General features: G+C 40.2%; 1 protein-coding gene and 1 non-coding gene across 2 annotated transcripts; both read right to left on the bottom strand.

Annotated features, from left to right (window-relative positions):
* Positions 1–4: 4 nt before the first annotated feature.
* LOC116614493 lies at positions 5–225 on the bottom strand. Its single transcript, XR_004294563.2, has one exon. It is a non-coding gene; the product is annotated as a small nucleolar RNA U3 (small nucleolar RNA).
* A 442-nt stretch (positions 226–667) lies between these two features.
* LOC116609569 lies at positions 668–6,014 on the bottom strand. The gene is made up of 6 exons (XM_032370361.2): positions 5,397–6,014; positions 4,708–4,951; positions 4,091–4,315; positions 2,939–3,313; positions 2,551–2,730; positions 668–1,788 (listed from the first exon to the last, which is right to left on the bottom strand). Exons 1-6 carry the CDS (start codon positions 5,859–5,861, stop codon positions 710–712), a joined length of 2,568 nt encoding a protein of 855 aa, XP_032226252.2. The 5' UTR covers positions 5,862–6,014; the 3' UTR covers positions 668–709.
* Positions 6,015–19,356: the final 13,342 nt, after the last annotated feature.

Genomic DNA, 19,356 nt, shown 5'->3' with positions numbered 1-19,356 from the left:
GATACCCACTCTGAATGCGTGATCCTCCTCCACCCAGCCACTAATGGACAGGGAAGAACGGTCATCAATCGTCGGTGGCGACTTGCCAATCAAGGCAATGCCCTCGACGTGCTTCGCGCTCAGAGGATCACGCTTTGCATCGTCACCGTGGGTATCGTGGTTGTCTCTGTAAGGTTACAAAGACGGGACGCGTACTATAGAAATGATCCTAGTAAGTACGGTCTTGAAATTTCTGGAGGACGGAAACGAGGACATCCGTTTACCTCGAATAATCCATGTGGGTCTGCAAGAAACGAAACAATTCACGCATGCGCACTCCTGAATTGTCAGTATAACGTAAAAATAAATTAATGTTTTTATAACCTTATGTTTTTAGATCCGCAAAAGCTTTGAGAGTGCCGTGTTTCTTTCATTCCGTAATAATTGCTCGAATAAGCGCTTATTTATTATGGCAATTTTCAGAGGCTCATATTCGATCTTACCTAGAGGCTCCAAGCTTGACTACAAAGGAGCCGCAAACCGGCAACAACCCGAAGCGAAGGGGCTCATTACCTTCGCGTTGTCGCCGGATTGCGGCTCTAGTTATTTCGCGAGCTGCTAGAGGCGTCTGTTTTCGCAGGCTTGATTTATGTGGACTAAAAGGGGAAACAGATTCTTACGCGTAATACGCGATAAAAGAGTAATCTTTTATTGAAGATTTGACTGTGGCTTATTTGCATACGCAGAACGGTCGAAGATGTGGTAAGGCCTGTGCAATGCATGACGGTTGTGAGCCGTACTTGTTAATGCGGCTTATACTGCCTCTTATGCTGGCTTTATTGTCTTGTATGACAACCATTACCTCGAATCTCGCGCTGCCAGGCTGAGTCGAGAATTGAATTATATATCTACACTCACTTGGACTACCTGCTTTGTCATACAAAGGCCTTCCTATTCCTAGGCCTATCCCATTCTCTGTTTCCTTAAACGTCAGCACTTTAGCGAAGAGTATCTCTTGGACAGCGCTTTTAATGTTTTTCAGCCTCGTGAAATGACAAAGTTTACTTGCTGTCTTGTCGAGAGCAAGGAAGGAGTTAATTTTGTAAGCGGCCGCCTGAGCACCCATAACAATATGCGCGTGGTGTTTACGAATCGGTTCCCATTCGAGGCACGGGCAGAAATGTTCGGGGATCCCTGCCCCTTGGCAGTCACGTGATTCAGAGATGCACGTGAACAGACTCACGCCATCAGATAATTGAGATCGCGAAGGATCGTGGGGGAAATTCAAAATATGCATAAAAGTAGCGTGTAAATCTAATGGTGTTATCAAGCGTTTTTGGTTAAGTTCCAATGCGGAGAAAAGTTGAGAGAATTCTCCCTTGAACCATTCCGGGAGTACAATAGAGAGAAAAGGAAGCCTCTCTTCCAGTCTCCCCTGAACAGTGGCGCGAATCTCGCCAAACCTGGCCCCGTGGTCACCCATGACAACCAGCATCGTGTCGTTCAAATGGCCTTCCCGCTTTAGCCAATAGAAGAGATCCCTTACATCCTCATTAGCATAACTAATTGTGTTGATAGATTCTTGGTGGCAAAGGCTTCCAAGAAATGTGAATCCAAATTTCGGTTGTCTTGGGTACGAGTAAAACAAGCTTTTCAGGTATTCCAATTGAAGTCGGTGTTGTGGTTGTGAGTTGATGCAGTTATCATGAAGACCGGTTGTCTCTTTGAATGGCACTGCTGACCAAAACGTGCGCCCGTAATGATCGGTGGGTTGGTTAGCAAAGCCTTTTAGACGCATGGCAAATGCACCTATAGAAAAACGACACAATATGTTAAATAGTAACACCAGACGACACAATGTGTAAGCTAGTAACACCAGACGACACTGTGTTAGCTAGTAACACCAGATGACCCAATGTGTTAGCTAGTAACACCGGACGACACCATGTGATAGCCAGTAACACCAGGACGACACAATGTGTTAGCTAATAACACCAGACGACACAATGTGTTAGCTAGTAACACCAGATGACCCAATGTGTTAGCTAGTAGCACCAAACGACACAATGTGTTAGCTAGTAATAACAGACGACACAATGTGTTAGCTAGTAACACCAGACGACACCATGTGTTAGCTAGTAACACCAGACGACACCATGTGTTAGCTAGTAACACCAGACGACACCATGTGTTAGCTAGTAACACCAGACGACACCATGTGTTAGCTTAGTAACACCAGACGAAAAACTTTACGAAGACTTAACAAAGAACTTATGGAGGGGGATGACGCTCTGTATCCTATCCCTGTCCCCCCGCAAATGCATAAAGATTTGTTGTTCTAGCACTGCCCCTGTCAGACACTCATTTCATTTTATTCCATATTTGAAAACAAACTATGTGATGGACCCTTCAAATAGCCATCTAAAAACAAGCTTTTATATTTTAGTTACCAAATTCAGACAAAAATATTTCAAAAGCTTATTTTAGGTAGCCGATGGATGCTTTGTCGCACTTGGTATCTTGTTGGGGTGACAAAATGCCGGCTAACAGAGGACACTTTTTTATTCTTACCGATAGATGGAGCGTCCTCGCTGAACATAGTAACATAGCCTTTATCCTTTAAAGTCTTAAAAATAAATGGCCATTCGTCTACAGTTTGTGCTCCATCGACGCCTCTTCGAGCCTCATGCTTGGCACAATTAGACTCCACTGTTTTTCCTGTCAAGAGGCCAGTTAATTGGGGCGTTGTTCCTGAAAGTTTAGAAAGAAAATATGTCTTACGTGATGAATAATGATATTACTTAGGAAGGAGAAACCATCATTCGCCGACTTACGCACCCTCCCCTAGTAGGAAGAAACTCTCAAATATCAACTTAACCTCCCCTAGTAAGGAGAAACCCCCAAGCACCTACTTACCCTCCCCTAGTAAGAAGAAACCCTCAAGCACCGTCTTACTCACCCTCCCCTAGTAAGGAGAAACCCTCAAACATATGCGCATTGAGCTCCTTTTTCAGTACTTCATACGCATCAGGCAGCAGCCGCTGAAACGTGCCAGCAGAATTCCTATCAAGTCCCAATATAATTATATTCAGCGGTATCCCCCTAAACCCGCGGTTTATATTGGAGACCTCGGGTTTTGGCGTCACGTGACAGTGATAGTCGACTTGCGTTGCGCCGTTTGTAAATTCAGCGGTTACTTGGATGAAGTCATGCGTAAGGCGAATGCCGTTGGTTAAGTTCAGTGGTAGTTCATGGGAGAAGCCAAGAGTATAGCCATTATCGGTGGCGTTCTCTCTGTGGATCTCGCGGTACGTAATGCGTCTTAATGGGGCACCTCGGTGAGGAGAAATATACATACTGCAATTATCTGTGAAGGACTTTTACCACCACAAAAATCATCAAAATTATTTAGCATTATGACCATACTATGCGGGCAGATATCGCGACCAACACCGTGTTTCTCCCATAATGAGTCTCACAATCATTATAAGCAACAACAACATTACACTATTATCATCATCCTTATTATCAACATCATCAATACTATCATCAACATGATCAATACTATAATCAACATCATCAATACTATCATCAACATGATCAATACTATCATCAACACCATCATCCTTATCATGAACATCGTCATCAACAACATCAAAATTATCCTCGCCATCACAAGCCATCATTATCCTCACGAATTATTGCCATAACCAACGTCGACAACACCATCTTCTATCATCAATAACATCAGCATCATTACCAACAACAAAACCCATTATCGTCAGCATCATAATCATTGCATCACCACCACAACCAACAACTACTGCAGCACCGACAACACCACACCATACCTCTATCATCCCTGCGTACCACCTTCAGCGTGTTTCCATGGTAACTAGTAAACACCACACCATACCTCTATCATCCTTGCGTACCACCTTCAGCGTGTTTCTATGCTAACTAGTAAACACCACACCATACCTCTGTCATCCTTGCGTACCACCTTCAGCGTGTTTCTATGCTAACTAGTAAACACCACACCATACCTCTGTCATCCTTGCGTACAACCTTCAGCGTGTTTCTATGCTAACTAGTAAACACCACACCATACCTCTGTCATCCTTGCGTACAACCTTCAGCGTGTTTCCATGATAACTAGTAAACGCCACCCCCTCACACTGTAGAGGCTGCCGTCGCTGGAAGAATGCCGTGACGCTCGGGTCGAACGGGTCCAGACGGGGAAGAGTGCAACCCGACGAATTTGCTACGCTGAGGGAGGGGGGGAGGGAACGTGCGCTCACTGGGACAACACACGCCCGGTCAGCGGTTACAAAAGCTGCAAAAGGTAAGCGATATCTTGACAAGTGGCCGTGCTTACCTTAAATGATAACGAGAGATGATTTTAAAACTAGAAGAGTAAATAAAGTATAATTCTCAACTGCATGCAGCTGGATTTTCAATTCGAAGGTTCACTCTGGTTTCCCAAGATGTAGTTCTAGAAAGCTTAAACCCTCATTATAAAAGAAAATTTTCCAAAGCCCCGATTCATTTCTCCCAATACAGCTCTGCGAGAAAGTGAACTACAAAGGAGACCATGGCTCCAAACAGACATCTTTATGTAGAAGATGCCTTCGTCATAGATTTTTTCGCATATGATTGCACACACATCTCCCCCCCCCCCCCCCCCCCTGCAAATCCTGACTTAGCGCCCGCACAGGCTTGACTTACTTAAATTCGCAGCGTTATCGGCCTTGATGTATAGCACACCTCTTCCTCTCTGCACCATCGTCACCGTAGATAACAGAATGAAATGACTGCCCCGGTACCACTGGAAGAGACCCTGGCATTCTGCTCCCCGGTCATCACACACGACGCGCGCATGCGCGTAGTCATGGTAAACATGTTGGGGAGGCTTGTGAGAATTTGGCGTGTAATCAGTTGACTTATCAAGGACGTATTGCACTCCATACAACTGGACGAAATAACAATAGTTGTTATAGTTAGACCTAGCATCGATGATCAATCCACCCCCTCCCCCATGGGGACATGAGCACTATACATCACTTTCCATAATTATAAACTCATTTGGGAACTCACGTGGATAAAGAGGGATTATACAAAGACAAAACCATGCGGTAAAAAATTTGCATGTATGTTTATTACATTATTTGATCTTTCCAAATTATTTGATCTTCTTTTGGTAGTTAAGAAGACGGTTGATCTTATGTGTGTATTTTAGAGTTTAGGATTTAAAATTGTTTGATCTGTGGTTAGTTTATTACTACTCTGGCCCCCGCACTGCGTTTTTCTCTAGATACGCCCCTGCTATGGTTATTTGAATATCTCACATCGAGCGAATGGAAATGGATTGAAAATTTCCTCTCATTACAATTGTCTATTTATAAAATGCCTCTTACCTTTATGTAAGGGATTTGAAAAACCCTTTTCTTCCCCTCGCTTTGACGTGACTGATTTTTCAAATTTTCATTGGTAGCTCCATTTACTTTTCCTTTGTTCTTTATAATCCCAAGTATATAGTTGTCAGACCTTTTCTTCAAAGCTTTCTCCAAAGTTATCCCAATTTTTGCCAGATGATTTGCCTCTAGCGAGTCAATCTTTTCATCTTTCACATATTCAGATAGTCGCTTGTTATGCAATAATTCCAATGTTGTTTTGTTACGGGACGAGCCCTCTTTTAAAGTTCTCGCAATGACTTTTTTGGTTCTAATGGCTGGGACTTGCAGCTTGTTTGAGTCTAGGGACATTCCTTGAGACGGCCTAAGTCTTAAGTGACGATCGAAGAGGATGCCAAAGATGAATAAAAACACACAAGTCCCTAAAGCAAAGCACTGCTTGAGGCGCATTAGAAACAGGCCTGACATATTGGGGGCTCTGCACTTTTGTTTGGATCAATCTGTTACCTGATATTTAAGAAAGCATCTTATAAACATTGTAGACCGTGTACTAAGATGGCAGAAAGATTAAAATTTCCCGAGAAATTCTGGAAAAGAGGCCGCCATTCCTCGGGCACACATTTTACAAAATGGATAAATAGAATCAATGCTTTTATTTAGTTGACCTGATGTCTTATGCGAGACTTGAGTCTGCTGAACAAACACAGGTGAAGCAAAGCGCGCGCTGTGTACCATGGGAAAGAGATAACACCACCTTCTGTCAATGAGACAGAGGCAGAGTCGAATTCCAGTTTTTGGTGTATTGTATTCATTCCTCTGGTTCACGACACGACTATTTGTTTTTTTTTTTGTATTTATTATGTCAATGAGCGGTGGAGCAAAGCGCGCGCTGTCTACCATCGGAAGGAGATATCACCACCTTCTGTCAGGGGCCGTCCACACTAACACGGATCCGTATACTTTTTGATACGTTTAGGCCTTCCGTCCACACTAACACGGATTCGTTTGAATCCGTATACTTTTTGATACGTTTAGGCCTTCCGTCCACACTAACACGGATTCGTATACTTTTTGAAACGTTTAGGCCTTCCGTCCACACTAAAACGGATTCGTTTGAATCCGCATACTTTTTGATACCTTTAGGCCTTCCGTCCACACTAACACGGATTCGTATACTTTTTGATACGTTTAGGCCTTCCGTCCACACTAACACGGATTCGTTTGAATCCGCATACTTTTTGATACGTTTAGGCCTTCCTTCCACAATAACACGTCGCTGGATCCAGCGAATCCGGATACTTTTAAAAACGCTGACGAAAGTGAATCAAAATGAATCCGTATACTTTAGTGTGGACGGTCGAATCCGTATCAAAATGAAAAACAAGGGCGTCATATAGCAGGCGCGCGCTGCTTTGAGCATGCACATATCATAAAAATGACGTCACCCTGTACATTTTATCGTTTTCAAACGTTTATATCCATGTTAGTGTGGACGGCTGGATCCAGGCGAACACGATGCGTAAACGATAGCGTGTACACGAATCAAGTTATGCGTTTTCTGCGAAACGAATCCGGATACTTTTAAATCCGTGTTCGTGTGGACGACCCCTCAATTATCCGTGGAGCAAAGCGAGCGCTGTGTACCATGGAATGGATCGTGGTTTGCCCAAAGGACCATGGGAAGAGTCGTCAATGGAAAGGTACTATTTTTCTCTCATCAATTAGATTTTCTCTCATTAATCTAATTTAAGAATTTGAAACCCAATAAAATGTGAATTGAAAACTCACGAAAACGCATCACGCACGAGGTGATTTTCAGAAGATATCATAAAAAAAAACAGCTGAAAAAGATCCAAGCACATACTAAAGCGGCATCGATGCTGTATTACGATTTCAAAATAGGCGTATTTTATGATGGTATTAAAGTTATTCCCCTTGGGCCCTTTTATATATCCCTGTTTAGGTATCTACAATATACAGGCGCGTACACAGCGGTTCTTAGTGGCCAAAAAGTAGGATTCTTCAAAGACTATGAGTTTTCACCTTGCGTACCCCCCCCCCCCCCCCCCAGTCAGTCCCATTTGAGCTATGTAAGTGGTGAGGTACGTTTTGCATGTTCTCAACCATAAAAATTCATAAAGATATTTTATTTAAAAGAGAGTGTTTGTTATGGATAAAAAAAGTTGTATGTTCTTTTTTTAAGCTTTAATCTTTTTCTTTTTTGTTACAAGCGATTTCTCATCTATGTACGCCTGAATTCCTTCGCAAAAACCAGGATCAATAGATTTCGTCCTAATCTTCTAATCACGTAGAGAATTTATTTCTAACCGGTAATTCACCAAGGAAAATAATTGATTTTTGTCTCGGCTACGCCGCAGCTGAAAAGCTCAGACCGGTGTCTGCCAATCACTCTGAGTCAATGTCAACAAAACTGCAGTAAAATTTGCATCAATTTAGGGATGACGAATGCTAACTCCATGTGTAATCTTTCCGTCTGTTTAATGTATTTTTCTGTCTCGCAAAGTTCCGTGTAATGACAAAAGTGTGAATTTTACCTAATTTAAAGTGACAGAGCTTCCTTAACTGTGCATTTCACTACGTTGTCAGGGTAATACTTTGCGTTGATATGTGGCGATTTCGCGGGCAGAGTAGGCTATGTTGAATTTGGCAAAAGCTTTTAATTTGGTATTCTTTCCAGATGAGTCGGATGTGTAGTTCTTTTTATCCCTCGCTGCGTTGTGTATTAAAAGCAAGCGAGCACTCTGAACAAGGAAGAGGCGGCGAACATGTTTCGCCTCGGAAAGCAAAAACTTAAAACATATATGAATGGGATTGACTCGCATTTACACTACGATATCGTGCGGGATAGGGGCCATGGAAAAAAGGAAGATGCCAAGTCTCTGCCACACATATCAACACATGATACTCTGTGTTTTTTCCCGCCGGCTAAATTTCGTGTGAAGTACGGTTTACAAAATAGAACATTGGTTAATAGCAAAGGGTCAAAGGAAACGACAACTCGCGGCAGCTCTGTATTGTTACAAGGAACACAAATGGGCTATGAATCGCGGCATGCTGCATGTTCTGCTACAAACAGGAGAATTCACGAATCTTCAGGGACGCATAACCTTGAACAAATTGTGAATATGTTGAGAAAGCATCGCCTTGCAACACCTGCAACGCAATTTAAAGCAGCTCTGGAAATTAAAGGAGAAAGGAAAAAAATCTCGAAAACTCACAAGGGCCCGAAAACAATCACGGTTTTGCCTAGTAGTAGCCTATTGATAGAAGAAAGACGGCCCGTTTGCTCAAAGATAAAAACAAGAAAGAGTACTCCTCTAAACGAGCTAAGGGAAAGTATTCTGTTCATTGATAACAACCGACAAAATCGACAAGGCAGTGTCGAAGAGAGAGATTCTCTTTCGAAGGCGAATAAATCAACTATCCCAACATTTCCTTCGCCAATTTGCCAATATGATATCACCAGGGAGCTTAATGACAAAGAAACAAAGTCCTCAATAAACAGAACAAGATTAAACCAAGAGGGAAATGAAATCCTAGTGGAAAGCGAATTACATAGCAGTAACGATAAATCTGGGAGTCCTAATGAGAAGCCAAAAGGAAACAGATGCAAAGAAAACAGATGTAATGTCGAATGGAAAGACAATGAATTAATCACAACGAAGAAATTGAAATTAGATATATTTCTGCCTTCAGTGACTATTGACTGAAGTTAGGGAGTGTGCATTATTTATGGCCGAGGGGGGATGGGGTCGGTATTCAGCACCACTCCACTTGAGTTTTCTGTACAACCCCCCCCCCCCCTTTTCAAACATCAAAATTTTGTTGACTCCCACAGGAGAAACCCAAAAACTTTTTGGACCCCACCCCCCTCCTTCTCTTTAAAAATCCACAAAACTGCATTTATAACACGAAATATAGATACATATAAACAAATCATGCATTAATTAAAAAACAACCAAGAAATAGTATTTCTTACTGTAATAAGTCAAATGTGGCCCTGTGGCGTTTTGAAACAGTGATGAGTATGTATCTATACCTATATCCATTTTTGAATAGAGTCAAAAAGCCCAAACTGTCGCGATCTCGTACCAGAACAATGAATACAATACACCAAAAACTGGAAATCGACTCTGCCAAATTTTCGTCTTTAAGAAGACTTCTTCAGGGCAGACTCTGCATCTTTGCATGCCATATCACTAGTCCATATCTGATAGACCTCCCAGATCTGGTACTCGCGGGGGTGTTCAAAGCAAAGGTATCCGTGTCAGACTTGTTACATATTGACATTATCTAATAACCTGCCTTACTATATTCCTAGTATATTTTATAAAATCAAAAAGCCCAAACTGTCGCGATTTAGTACCAGAACAATGTATACAATACACCAAAAACTGGAAATCGACTCTGCATAGTCGATTTCCAGTTTTTGGTGTATTGTATCCTAGTATATTTAACAAATGCATATATTTCAGTTTTTTTAATTTTTATTGATCCTATAGGTCAAGCTTAAATGAACTGCTACCGAGTAATAAATATTGTTGAATTTGTCATTTGTGGGAAAGCTTTCACGGCTCAACAGCAGTAAATGTAGCCTAAATATGTAATTAGCAACGCTAGGAAACAGCTTCTTGCGTTTTGATTACTCATTTCAATAACAATAAATAAAAAAGTTTCCTACTTTTAAGGGATGAAACTTTTTTGACGACCCCCCCTCCCCCCTCGGCAATAAATAATGAACACACCCTCGAGATATTGTTTATTTTATATTTTTTCGTGTTGTATACTGCGCAGTATTTTTTTACCAGAGACTGCTGTTTAACGCGCTCGGTTTTAATGCAAGACCTCCATACATTTTTAAAGTTAAATTTCATTAAACTGTGTCGGGTTTTGTGTTGAATTGTAATTTTACTTCCTTTTTTCCAAAGAAAAAAGTTATGCAAATTTAGTAAGCGTGCATTTTTATGAGGATGATGTATTTTTAGATGAGTTTTGGTACAAAACACGAAGGCCTCCTTCAAGGGTATGCGCAAATTGAGGTAGGCAGTGATGCGATGTTATATATTTCTTTAGCTCTAACCATTTCAAAATATATGAGGTATTTTATTATTGAAATTTTATTAAAGTCGCTCCACCTTCAACATTAAATTAAGTTATCTTTTCTTATACTTTATAGGAAAGGTCAAGTAAGTCCGAGCTATCTTTGGATACTTTCTATATTTCCTCATTCTTCGCGTTGTATTTATGTGAATGGGAATGAAAAAAACAAAGGATTTACTGTTAAAAAGCACCCTATTAATATGTCTTTGTTTATCAAACAAGGTCTATTTCTGAGACAACCAAACTCAAGGGAGAGCTGTTGAAATAACAGATGAGTGTTGAAGGAAAAACAATTATCTGATTAAAAAACTACTGTGGATTCCATTGCACCAAGATAGAAACAAACATAATTTTGATTGTTATTTAGGAGGAACGAGACGAGTTCTACAACATACTATGAAAAGTATGTATTACTCATCTAAATTATACAAGTAAAAAATTATATTTAAAAAAAAATACTGTTAGTAATTAGGTAAATCCTAAAACATGTATAACATGTACAACACACTAAAAACTCCATGGCTATTGAATGTTTTCTACTCACATGTTTTAAAAGTATATACAATTTCATTCTGGTACATCTTGTGGTCACTGTGCCATCTTCAGGGCCACACCCAAAGCACCTGTGCACCCCATCCACCTAAGGGTGTCGCCGCACAGGTGTTCCTGATGAAGGAGGGTAAGGAAGGCAGGAAAAGGTTCTGCGACACCTTGCTTTTATGGACCCCTATGATTCCGAGTTGAGTGTGGGCCCTGTAGATGTTGACAGGTCAACCTCAAAGCCACATGAAAGAAATGCCTAATATCTAATGCTTTACAGTGAGTGTTTTGCAGTCAAGTTGGTTTCTGCTAGTAGGTAAAAATTAATATAAATAATTGTAATCATGACTATGGTCACACTGTACATATAGAACTGTAAATGAATAGAAAAAATATATATATATTTCCAGTCAAACTACAGAATTGCATGATAACATTGAAAGTATTGAATAAAAGACTGCAAAACTAACATCTTTTGTACTGGTTGCTTAGTTGGTTGAATTGACCACGGGCAATTTTAAGCTGAATTCCTCTTTCCCCCACCCCCCACCCCAGAAAAAAATAATAATAAAAGAAAACTAAAACTAAAACAAAACCAACAGAGACCCCCTCCAGGTATTTTCTTTTCTTTTTTTTTTTTACAGCTATTTAAAGGGGCAGTGCCATGGTAAGTGCTTTCAATAGCTCTCTGACCCTGTCACAATAAAATTTAGTAAACTCTAATATTGACTTATGAGCTTTTGGTACATGTGGGGGACTTAAATTCAAAGAAAATGACCACAAACTGTCAATAAACATAGTTTCTATAAAATATTGCTTTCAATAAAATATTGCATATTATTTTAACAAGGTATTGACAGCTTTTAAAAAGTTCAACTATTTGTAGGCGATTAAAAGCCTACAATAAACACTGACATGCGCAGTACCATGACTCTGTCCCTTTAAGTCTTTCATTGACATAACGCCCTGAGACGCCTGTAAAATATAGGCCCAACTCCAGAACGTCAAAAATGCAAACTAAACATCACCAGACCCGGATACTCATAGATTCATCCAAGGCATAGACGACCTTCAAAAGCGCATCCAAGCAATGTAATAGAATTGACTCTTTTGTCAAAATATCAATCTTAATTGCTGACCAATTCGTAATAAAATGCTTAAACTTAGAAACATTTCTTACCAAAAAAGACACAAAATTCCGAACTACAAATAGAGACAAGCAAACACAGATCAAGTCACAAATAGATACCTTTATTGCGCTCCGACAGGTCCCATTTTACAGCAATCAGTCACAATAATCAATGCTAGAACCTCCATTAGAAGCGAGTCACCATTCTTAGCCTATTTTGCATGCCTGCACTGCATCATGGGAGTCTTGGAAACATTTTGACAGACAGGCAGGCAAACTCTTCCTCCAGAATCATAACAATTTTTATATAAGTCTCTTTGCCCCGAAGGCAAACAAAACATTTTCAGGTCCAAGGAACCCAGAATAAGCCTGAAAACAATTTTCAGTCAGCGGTAGCTTAGCTTAACTGGTAGTGTTGGACTTGAAATACGGGGGGGGGGGGGGAAGGTTTCTGTTTTCAGTCTGTTTTTCTTACAATGTTGCTCAAAAGTACCCAGGAGTGAAAGGGTTAAAGTGAAATACAGCTATACTTAGTCAGCGTAGACAGTATTGCGGATTTTGTCGATATTCTATGCGATTTTACAAACCTCTCCCCCTTACGTCCTTCATTGCATTTTTTATTTTCTTTTATGAATATTTAGGCCGGTGAATAGCTTAATAAGCTCTACAAAGAAAAACAGAATCGCCAAATCGCACTTTATTTATTTCTATTTATTTTCGCTTTTTGCATGATATAAAAAAACGGTTCCCAAAAAAAAAAACGTTTTTCTTTCTTCGCTTGTTTGATGTCCTGTACACGATAAAAGACAATGCGCCCGTGCGTTACGATGCCACGCGCCGACATAGCGAGCCCCCAAGGGACTCAAGACGCCCAAATAGACCTGTATTTTTTTCATCCTCTATCTCAGCGAGCTGTGCGTGGCGTAACCGTATTACAGGCCTGGGATCCTGGTTATTGTCCTCCCCATTAATGCGCGGGTCGGAATACCTTGCAAGAGTGTTGTACAGCATATTCGCCGGAAATATCGGTGCTTGGGGCCTTCGGGTTCTTTACAGCCTTCCGTAAAAGCCTTGTGCTGCCATACCGATTGGGTAATCCGTATGTATGGTTTCCGTTTTGTTTTTCAGGTCGGGTTCGATCCTATGCCAATGGCCTTTTTTCTTTTTCTTTTTTTTTTTTTTTTTCTATTCAATTTTTTTTTTCGTAGTGCTTAACCCCTCTCACTCCTGCGTAGTTTTCGGAAAAATAAGAAAAAAAAAAAAAAAAACAGACCATCCAAACAACCGTCTGACTTTGGGGAGAGGAGTGTTGACTGGCCCTCCCCCTCGTGAATTTTTCTCCGGGTCTCCGGGTCAATTCCGTAATGGCATCCAAGATGGTTTCAGAAGTCTTCACGGAGTATGGAAATGGACCTGGAGGATACAAGCCTGGTATACATCATACATCTAGCAAAATGAGCTTGCTAGATTTACTGATGTCAACATTAGAAGGGGGAGGGGCACTCTTTTCATACAGTACAATATTGCAGTTGTTACCTATTATTGAATAAGTGGGTAACATGTCTTTGTTTATCAAACAAGGTCTATTTCTAAGACAAGCAAACTCAAGGGAGAGCTGTTGAAATAACAGGGGAGTGTTGAAGGAAAAACAATTATCTGATTAAAAAACTACTGTAGGTTCCTTTGCACGAAGATAATAACAAACATAATTTTGATTGTTATTTAGGAGGAACGAGACGAGTTCTACAACATACTATAAAAAGTATGTATTACTCATCTAAATTATACAAGTAAAAAATTCTATTTAAAAAAATACTGTAAGTAATTAGGTAAATCCTAAAACATGTATAACATGTACAACACACTGAAAACTCCATGGCTATTGACTGTTTTCTACTCACATGTTTTTACAGTATATACAATTTCATTCTGGTACATCTTGTGGTCACTGTGCCATCTTCAGGGCCACACCCAAAGCACCTGTGCACCCCATCCACCTAAGGGTGTCGGCTGCACAGGTGTTCCTGGTGAAGGAGAGTAAGGAAGGCAGGAAAAGGTTCTGCGACACCTTGCTTTTATGGACCCCTATGATTCCGAGTTGAGTGTGGCCCCTGTAGATGTTGACAGGTCAACCTCACAGCCACATGAAAGAAATGCCTAATATCTTATGCTTTACAGTGAGTTTTTTGCAGTCAAGTTGGTTTCTGTTAGTGGGTAAAAATTATTATAAATAATTGTAATCATGACTATGGTCACACTGTACATATAGAACTGTAAATGAATAGAAAAAAAGTATATATTTCCAGTCAAACTACAGAATTGCATGATAACCTTGAAAGTATTGAATAAAAGACTGCAAAACCAACATCTTTTGTACTAGTTGCTTAGTTGGTTGAATTGACCACAGGCAATTTTAAGCTGAATTCCCCCTTCCCCCACCCCAGAAAAAATTATAATAAAAGAAAACTAAAACTAAAACAAAACCAACAGAGACCCCATCCAGCTATTTTCTCTTCCCTTTTTTTTTTTTTTTACAGCTATTCAAAGGGGCAGTGCCATGGTAAGTGCTTTCAATAGCTCTCTGACCCTGATACAATGAAATTTAGTAAACTCTAATACTGACTTATGAGCTTTTGGTACATGTGGGGGACTTAAATTCAAAGAAAATGACCACAAACTGTCAATAAACGTAGTTTCTATAAAATATTGCATTCAATAAAATATTGCATATTATTTTAACAAGGTATTGACAGCTTTTAAAAAGTTCAACTATTTGTAGGCGATTAAAAGCCTACAATAAACACTGACATGCGCAGTACCATGACGCTGTCCCTTTAAGTCTTTCATTGCCATAACACCCTGAGACGCTGTAAAATATAGGCCCAACTCCAAAACGTCAAAAATGCAAACTAAACATCACCAGACCCGGATACTCATAGATTCATCCAAGGCATAGACGACCTTCAAAAGCCCATCTTAGCAATGTAATAGAATCGACTCTTTTGTCAAAATATCAACCTTAATTGCTGACCAATTCGTAATAAAATGCTTAAACTTAGAAACATTCCTTACCAAAAAAGACACAAAATTCCGAACTACAAATAGAGACAAGCAAACACAGATCAAGTCACCAATGGATACCTTTATTGCGCTCCGTCAGGTCCCATTTTACAGCAATCAGTCACAATAATCAATGCTAGAACCTCCATTAGAAGCGAGTCACCATTGTTAGCCTATTTTGCATGCCTGCACTGCATCATGGGAGTCTTGGAAACACCTTGACAGACAGGCGGGCAATCTCCTCCCCCAGAATCATAACAGTTTTTTTTTTAAGTCTCTTTGCCCCGAAGCCAAACAAAACATTTCCAGGTCCAAGGAACCCAGAATAAGCCTGAAAACAATTTTTGAATAAGGTTGGGTAGCAAAGATGGCCCACATTGGAGAGTTATGAGGCCATTCACCAGAAAATTCCTTCCTCACTTGGTGAAGCCCAGACAAGGAATTATCCCATTGAATCAACCTCAGCGTGCAAACATCCATAAGCACAGCATTAATTATGCCCAAAAAAACTTCATGATGTCCTAAGGCACTCTCCAGATGTGAAAAAGCTGTAATTTTTAAGCAAATTACAAGCAAAACTGTTGTAAGCAACAGGCTGTAGCAGTGCCGTCGCTACAAAGAAAAGGCACCGCAGTACATTGTTGGAAACTTCAAGGCATACCGTCTTGGGTCAGCGGTAGCTTAGCTTAACTGGTAGTGTTGGACTTGAAATAGGGGGGGAGGTTTCTGTTTTCAGTCTGTTTTTCTTACAATGTTGCTCAAAAGTACCCAGGAGTGAAAGGGTTAAAGTGAAATACAGCTATACTTAGTCAGCGTAGACAGTATTGCGGATTTTGTCGATATTCTATGCGATTTTACAAACCTCTCCCCCTTACGTCCTTCATTGCATTTTTTATTTTCTTTTATGAATATTTAGGCCGGTGAATAGCTTAATAAGCTCTACAAAGAAAAACAGAATCGCCAAATCGCACTTTATTTATTTCTATTTATTTTCGCTTTTTGCATGATATAAAAAAACGGTTCCCAAAAAAAAAAACGTTTTTCTTTCTTCGCTTGTTTGATGTCCTGTACACGATAAAAGACAATGCGCCCGTGCGTTACGATGCCACGCGCCGACATAGCGAGCCCCCAAGGGACTCAAGACGCCCAAATAGACCTGTATTTTTTTCATCCTCTATCTCAGCGAGCTGTGCGTGGCGTAACCGTATTACAGGCCTGGGATCCTGGTTATTGTCCTCCCCATTAATGCGCGGGTCGGAATACCTTGCAAGAGTGTTGTACAGCATATTCGCCGGAAATATCGGTGCTTGGGGCCTTCGGGTTCTTTACAGCCTTCCGTAAAAGCCTTGTGCTGCCATACCGATTGGGTAATCCGTATGTATGGTTTCCGTTTTGTTTTTCAGGTCGGGTTCGATCCTATGCCAATGGCCTTTTTTCTTTTTCTTTTTTTTTTTTTTTTTCTATTCAATTTTTTTTTTCGTAGTGCTTAACCCCTCTCACTCCTGCGTAGTTTTCGGAAAAATAAGAAAAAAAAAAAAAAAAAAAAACAGACCATCCAAACAACCGTCTGACTTTGGGGAGAGGAGTGTTGACTGGCCCTCCCCCTCGTGAATTTTTCTCCGGGTCTCCGGGTCAATTCCGTAATGGCATCCAAGATGGTTTCAGAAGTCTTCACGGAGTATGGAAATGGACCTGGAGGATACAAGCCTGGTATACATCATACATCTAGCAAAATGAGCTTGCTAGATTTACTGATGTCAACATTAGAAGGGGGAGGGGCACTCTTTTCATACAGTACAATATTGCAGTTGTTACCTATTATTGAATAAGTGGGTAACATGTCTTTGTTTATCAAACAAGGTCTATTTCTAAGACAAGCAAACTCAAGGGAGAGCTGTTGAAATAACAGGGGAGTGTTGAAGGAAAAACAATTATCTGATTAAAAAACTACTGTAGGTTCCTTTGCACGAAGATAATAACAAACATAATTTTGATTGTTATTTAGGAGGAACGAGACGAGTTCTACAACATACTATAAAAAGTATGTATTACTCATCTAAATTATACAAGTAAAAAATTCTATTTAAAAAAATACTGTAAGTAATTAGGTAAATCCTAAAACATGTATAACATGTACAACACACTGAAAACTCCATGGCTATTGACTGTTTTCTACTCACATGTTTTTACAGTATATACAATTTCATTCTGGTACATCTTGTGGTCACTGTGCCATCTTCAGGGCCACACCCAAAGCACCTGTGCACCCCATCCACCTAAGGGTGTCGGCTGCACAGGTGTTCCTGGTGAAGGAGAGTAAGGAAGGCAGGAAAAGGTTCTGCGACACCTTGCTTTTATGGACCCCTATGATTCCGAGTTGAGTGTGGCCCCTGTAGATGTTGACAGGTCAACCTCACAGCCACATGAAAGAAATGCCTAATATCTTATGCTTTACAGTGAGTTTTTTGCAGTCAAGTTGGTTTCTGTTAGTGGGTAAAAATTATTATAAATAATTGTAATCATGACTATGGTCACACTGTACATATAGAACTGTAAATGAATAGAAAAAAAGTATATATTTCCAGTCAAACTACAGAATTGCATGATAACCTTGAAAGTATTGAATAAAAGACTGCAAAACCAACATCTTTTGTACTAGTTGCTTAGTTGGTTGAATTGACCACAGGCAATTTTAAGCTGAATTCCCCCTTCCCCCACCCCAGAAAAAATTATAATAAAAGAAAACTAAAACTAAAACAAAACCAACAGAGACCCCATCCAGCTATTTTCTCTTCCCTTTTTTTTTTTTTTACAGCTATTCAAAGGGGCAGTGCCATGGTAAGTGCTTTCAATAGCTCTCTGACCCTGACACAATGAAATTTAGTAAACTCTAATACTGACTTATGAGCTTTTGGTACATGTGGGGGACTTAAATTCAAAGAAAATGACCACAAACTGTCAATAAACGTAGTTTCTATAAAATATTGCATTCAATAAAATATTGCATATTATTTTAACAAGGTATTGACAGCTTTTAAAAAGTTCAACTATTTGTAGGCGATTAAAAGCCTACAATAAACACTGACATGCGCAGTACCATGACGCTGTCCCTTTAAGTCTTTCATTGCCATAACACCCTGAGACGCCTGTAAAATATAGGCCCAACTCCAAAACGTCAAAAATGCAAACTAAACATCACCAGACCCGGATACTCATAGATTCATCCAAGGCATAGACGACCTTCAAAAGCCCATCTTAGCAATGTAATAGAATCGACTCTTTTGTCAAAATATCAACCTTAATTGCTGACCAATTCGTAATAAAATGCTTAAACTTAGAAACATTCCTTACCAAAAAAGACACAAAATTCCGAACTACAAATAGAGACAAGCAAACACAGATCAAGTCACCAATGGATACCTTTATTGCGCTCCGTCAGGTCCCATTTTACAGCAATCAGTCACAATAATCAATGCTAGAACCTCCATTAGAAGCGAGTCACCATTGTTAGCCTATTTTGCATGCCTGCACTGCATCATGGGAGTCTTGGAAACACCTTGACAGACAGGCGGGCAATCTCCTCCCCCAGAATCATAACAGTTTTTTTTTTAAGTCTCTTTGCCCCGAAGCCAAACAAAACATTTCCAGGTCCAAGGAACCCAGAATAAGCCTGAAAACAATTTTTGAATAAGGTTGGGTAGCAAAGATGGCCCACATTGGAGAGTTATGAGGCCATTCACCAGAAAATTCCTTCCTCACTTGGTGAAGCCCAGACAAGGAATTATCCCATTGAATCAACCTCAGCGTGCAAACATCCATAAGCACAGCATTAATTATGCCCAAAAAAACTTCATGATGTCCTAAGGCACTCTCCAGATGTGAAAAAGCTGTAATTTTTAAGCAAATTACAAGCAAAACTGTTGTAAGCAACAGGCTGTAGCAGTGCCGTCGCTACAAAGAAAAGGCACCGCAGTACATTGTTGGAAACTTCAAGGCATACCGTCTTGGGTCAGCGGTAGCTTAGCTTAACTGGTAGTGTTGGACTTGAAATAGGGGGGGAGGTTTCTGTTTTCAGTCTGTTTTTCTTACAATGTTGCTCAAAAGTACCCAGGA

The sequence above is a fragment of the Nematostella vectensis genome, chromosome 7, assembly GCF_932526225.1.
Source record: "Nematostella vectensis chromosome 7, jaNemVect1.1, whole genome shotgun sequence".
Lineage (NCBI taxonomy): Eukaryota > Metazoa > Cnidaria > Anthozoa > Actiniaria > Edwardsiidae > Nematostella > Nematostella vectensis.
This window is presented reverse-complemented; position numbering and strand designations above follow the sequence as displayed.

What these genes read in the sequence shown, in the direction of transcription:
- LOC116609569 (XM_032370361.2), bottom strand. Translation starts at nt 5,861, where the DNA reads ATGTCAGGCCTGTTTCTAATGCGCCTCAAGCAGTGCTTTGCTTTAGGG. An exon ending in TTCAAATCCCTTACATAAAG is followed by an intron (nt 4,952 to 5,396) that starts GTAAGAGGCATT and finishes TATTTCGTCCAG; the next exon opens with TTGTATGGAGTGCAATACGT. An exon ending in CGATAACGCTGCGAATTTAA is followed by an intron (nt 4,316 to 4,707) that starts GTAAGTCAAGCC and finishes TACCTTTTGCAG; the next exon opens with CTTTTGTAACCGCTGACCGG.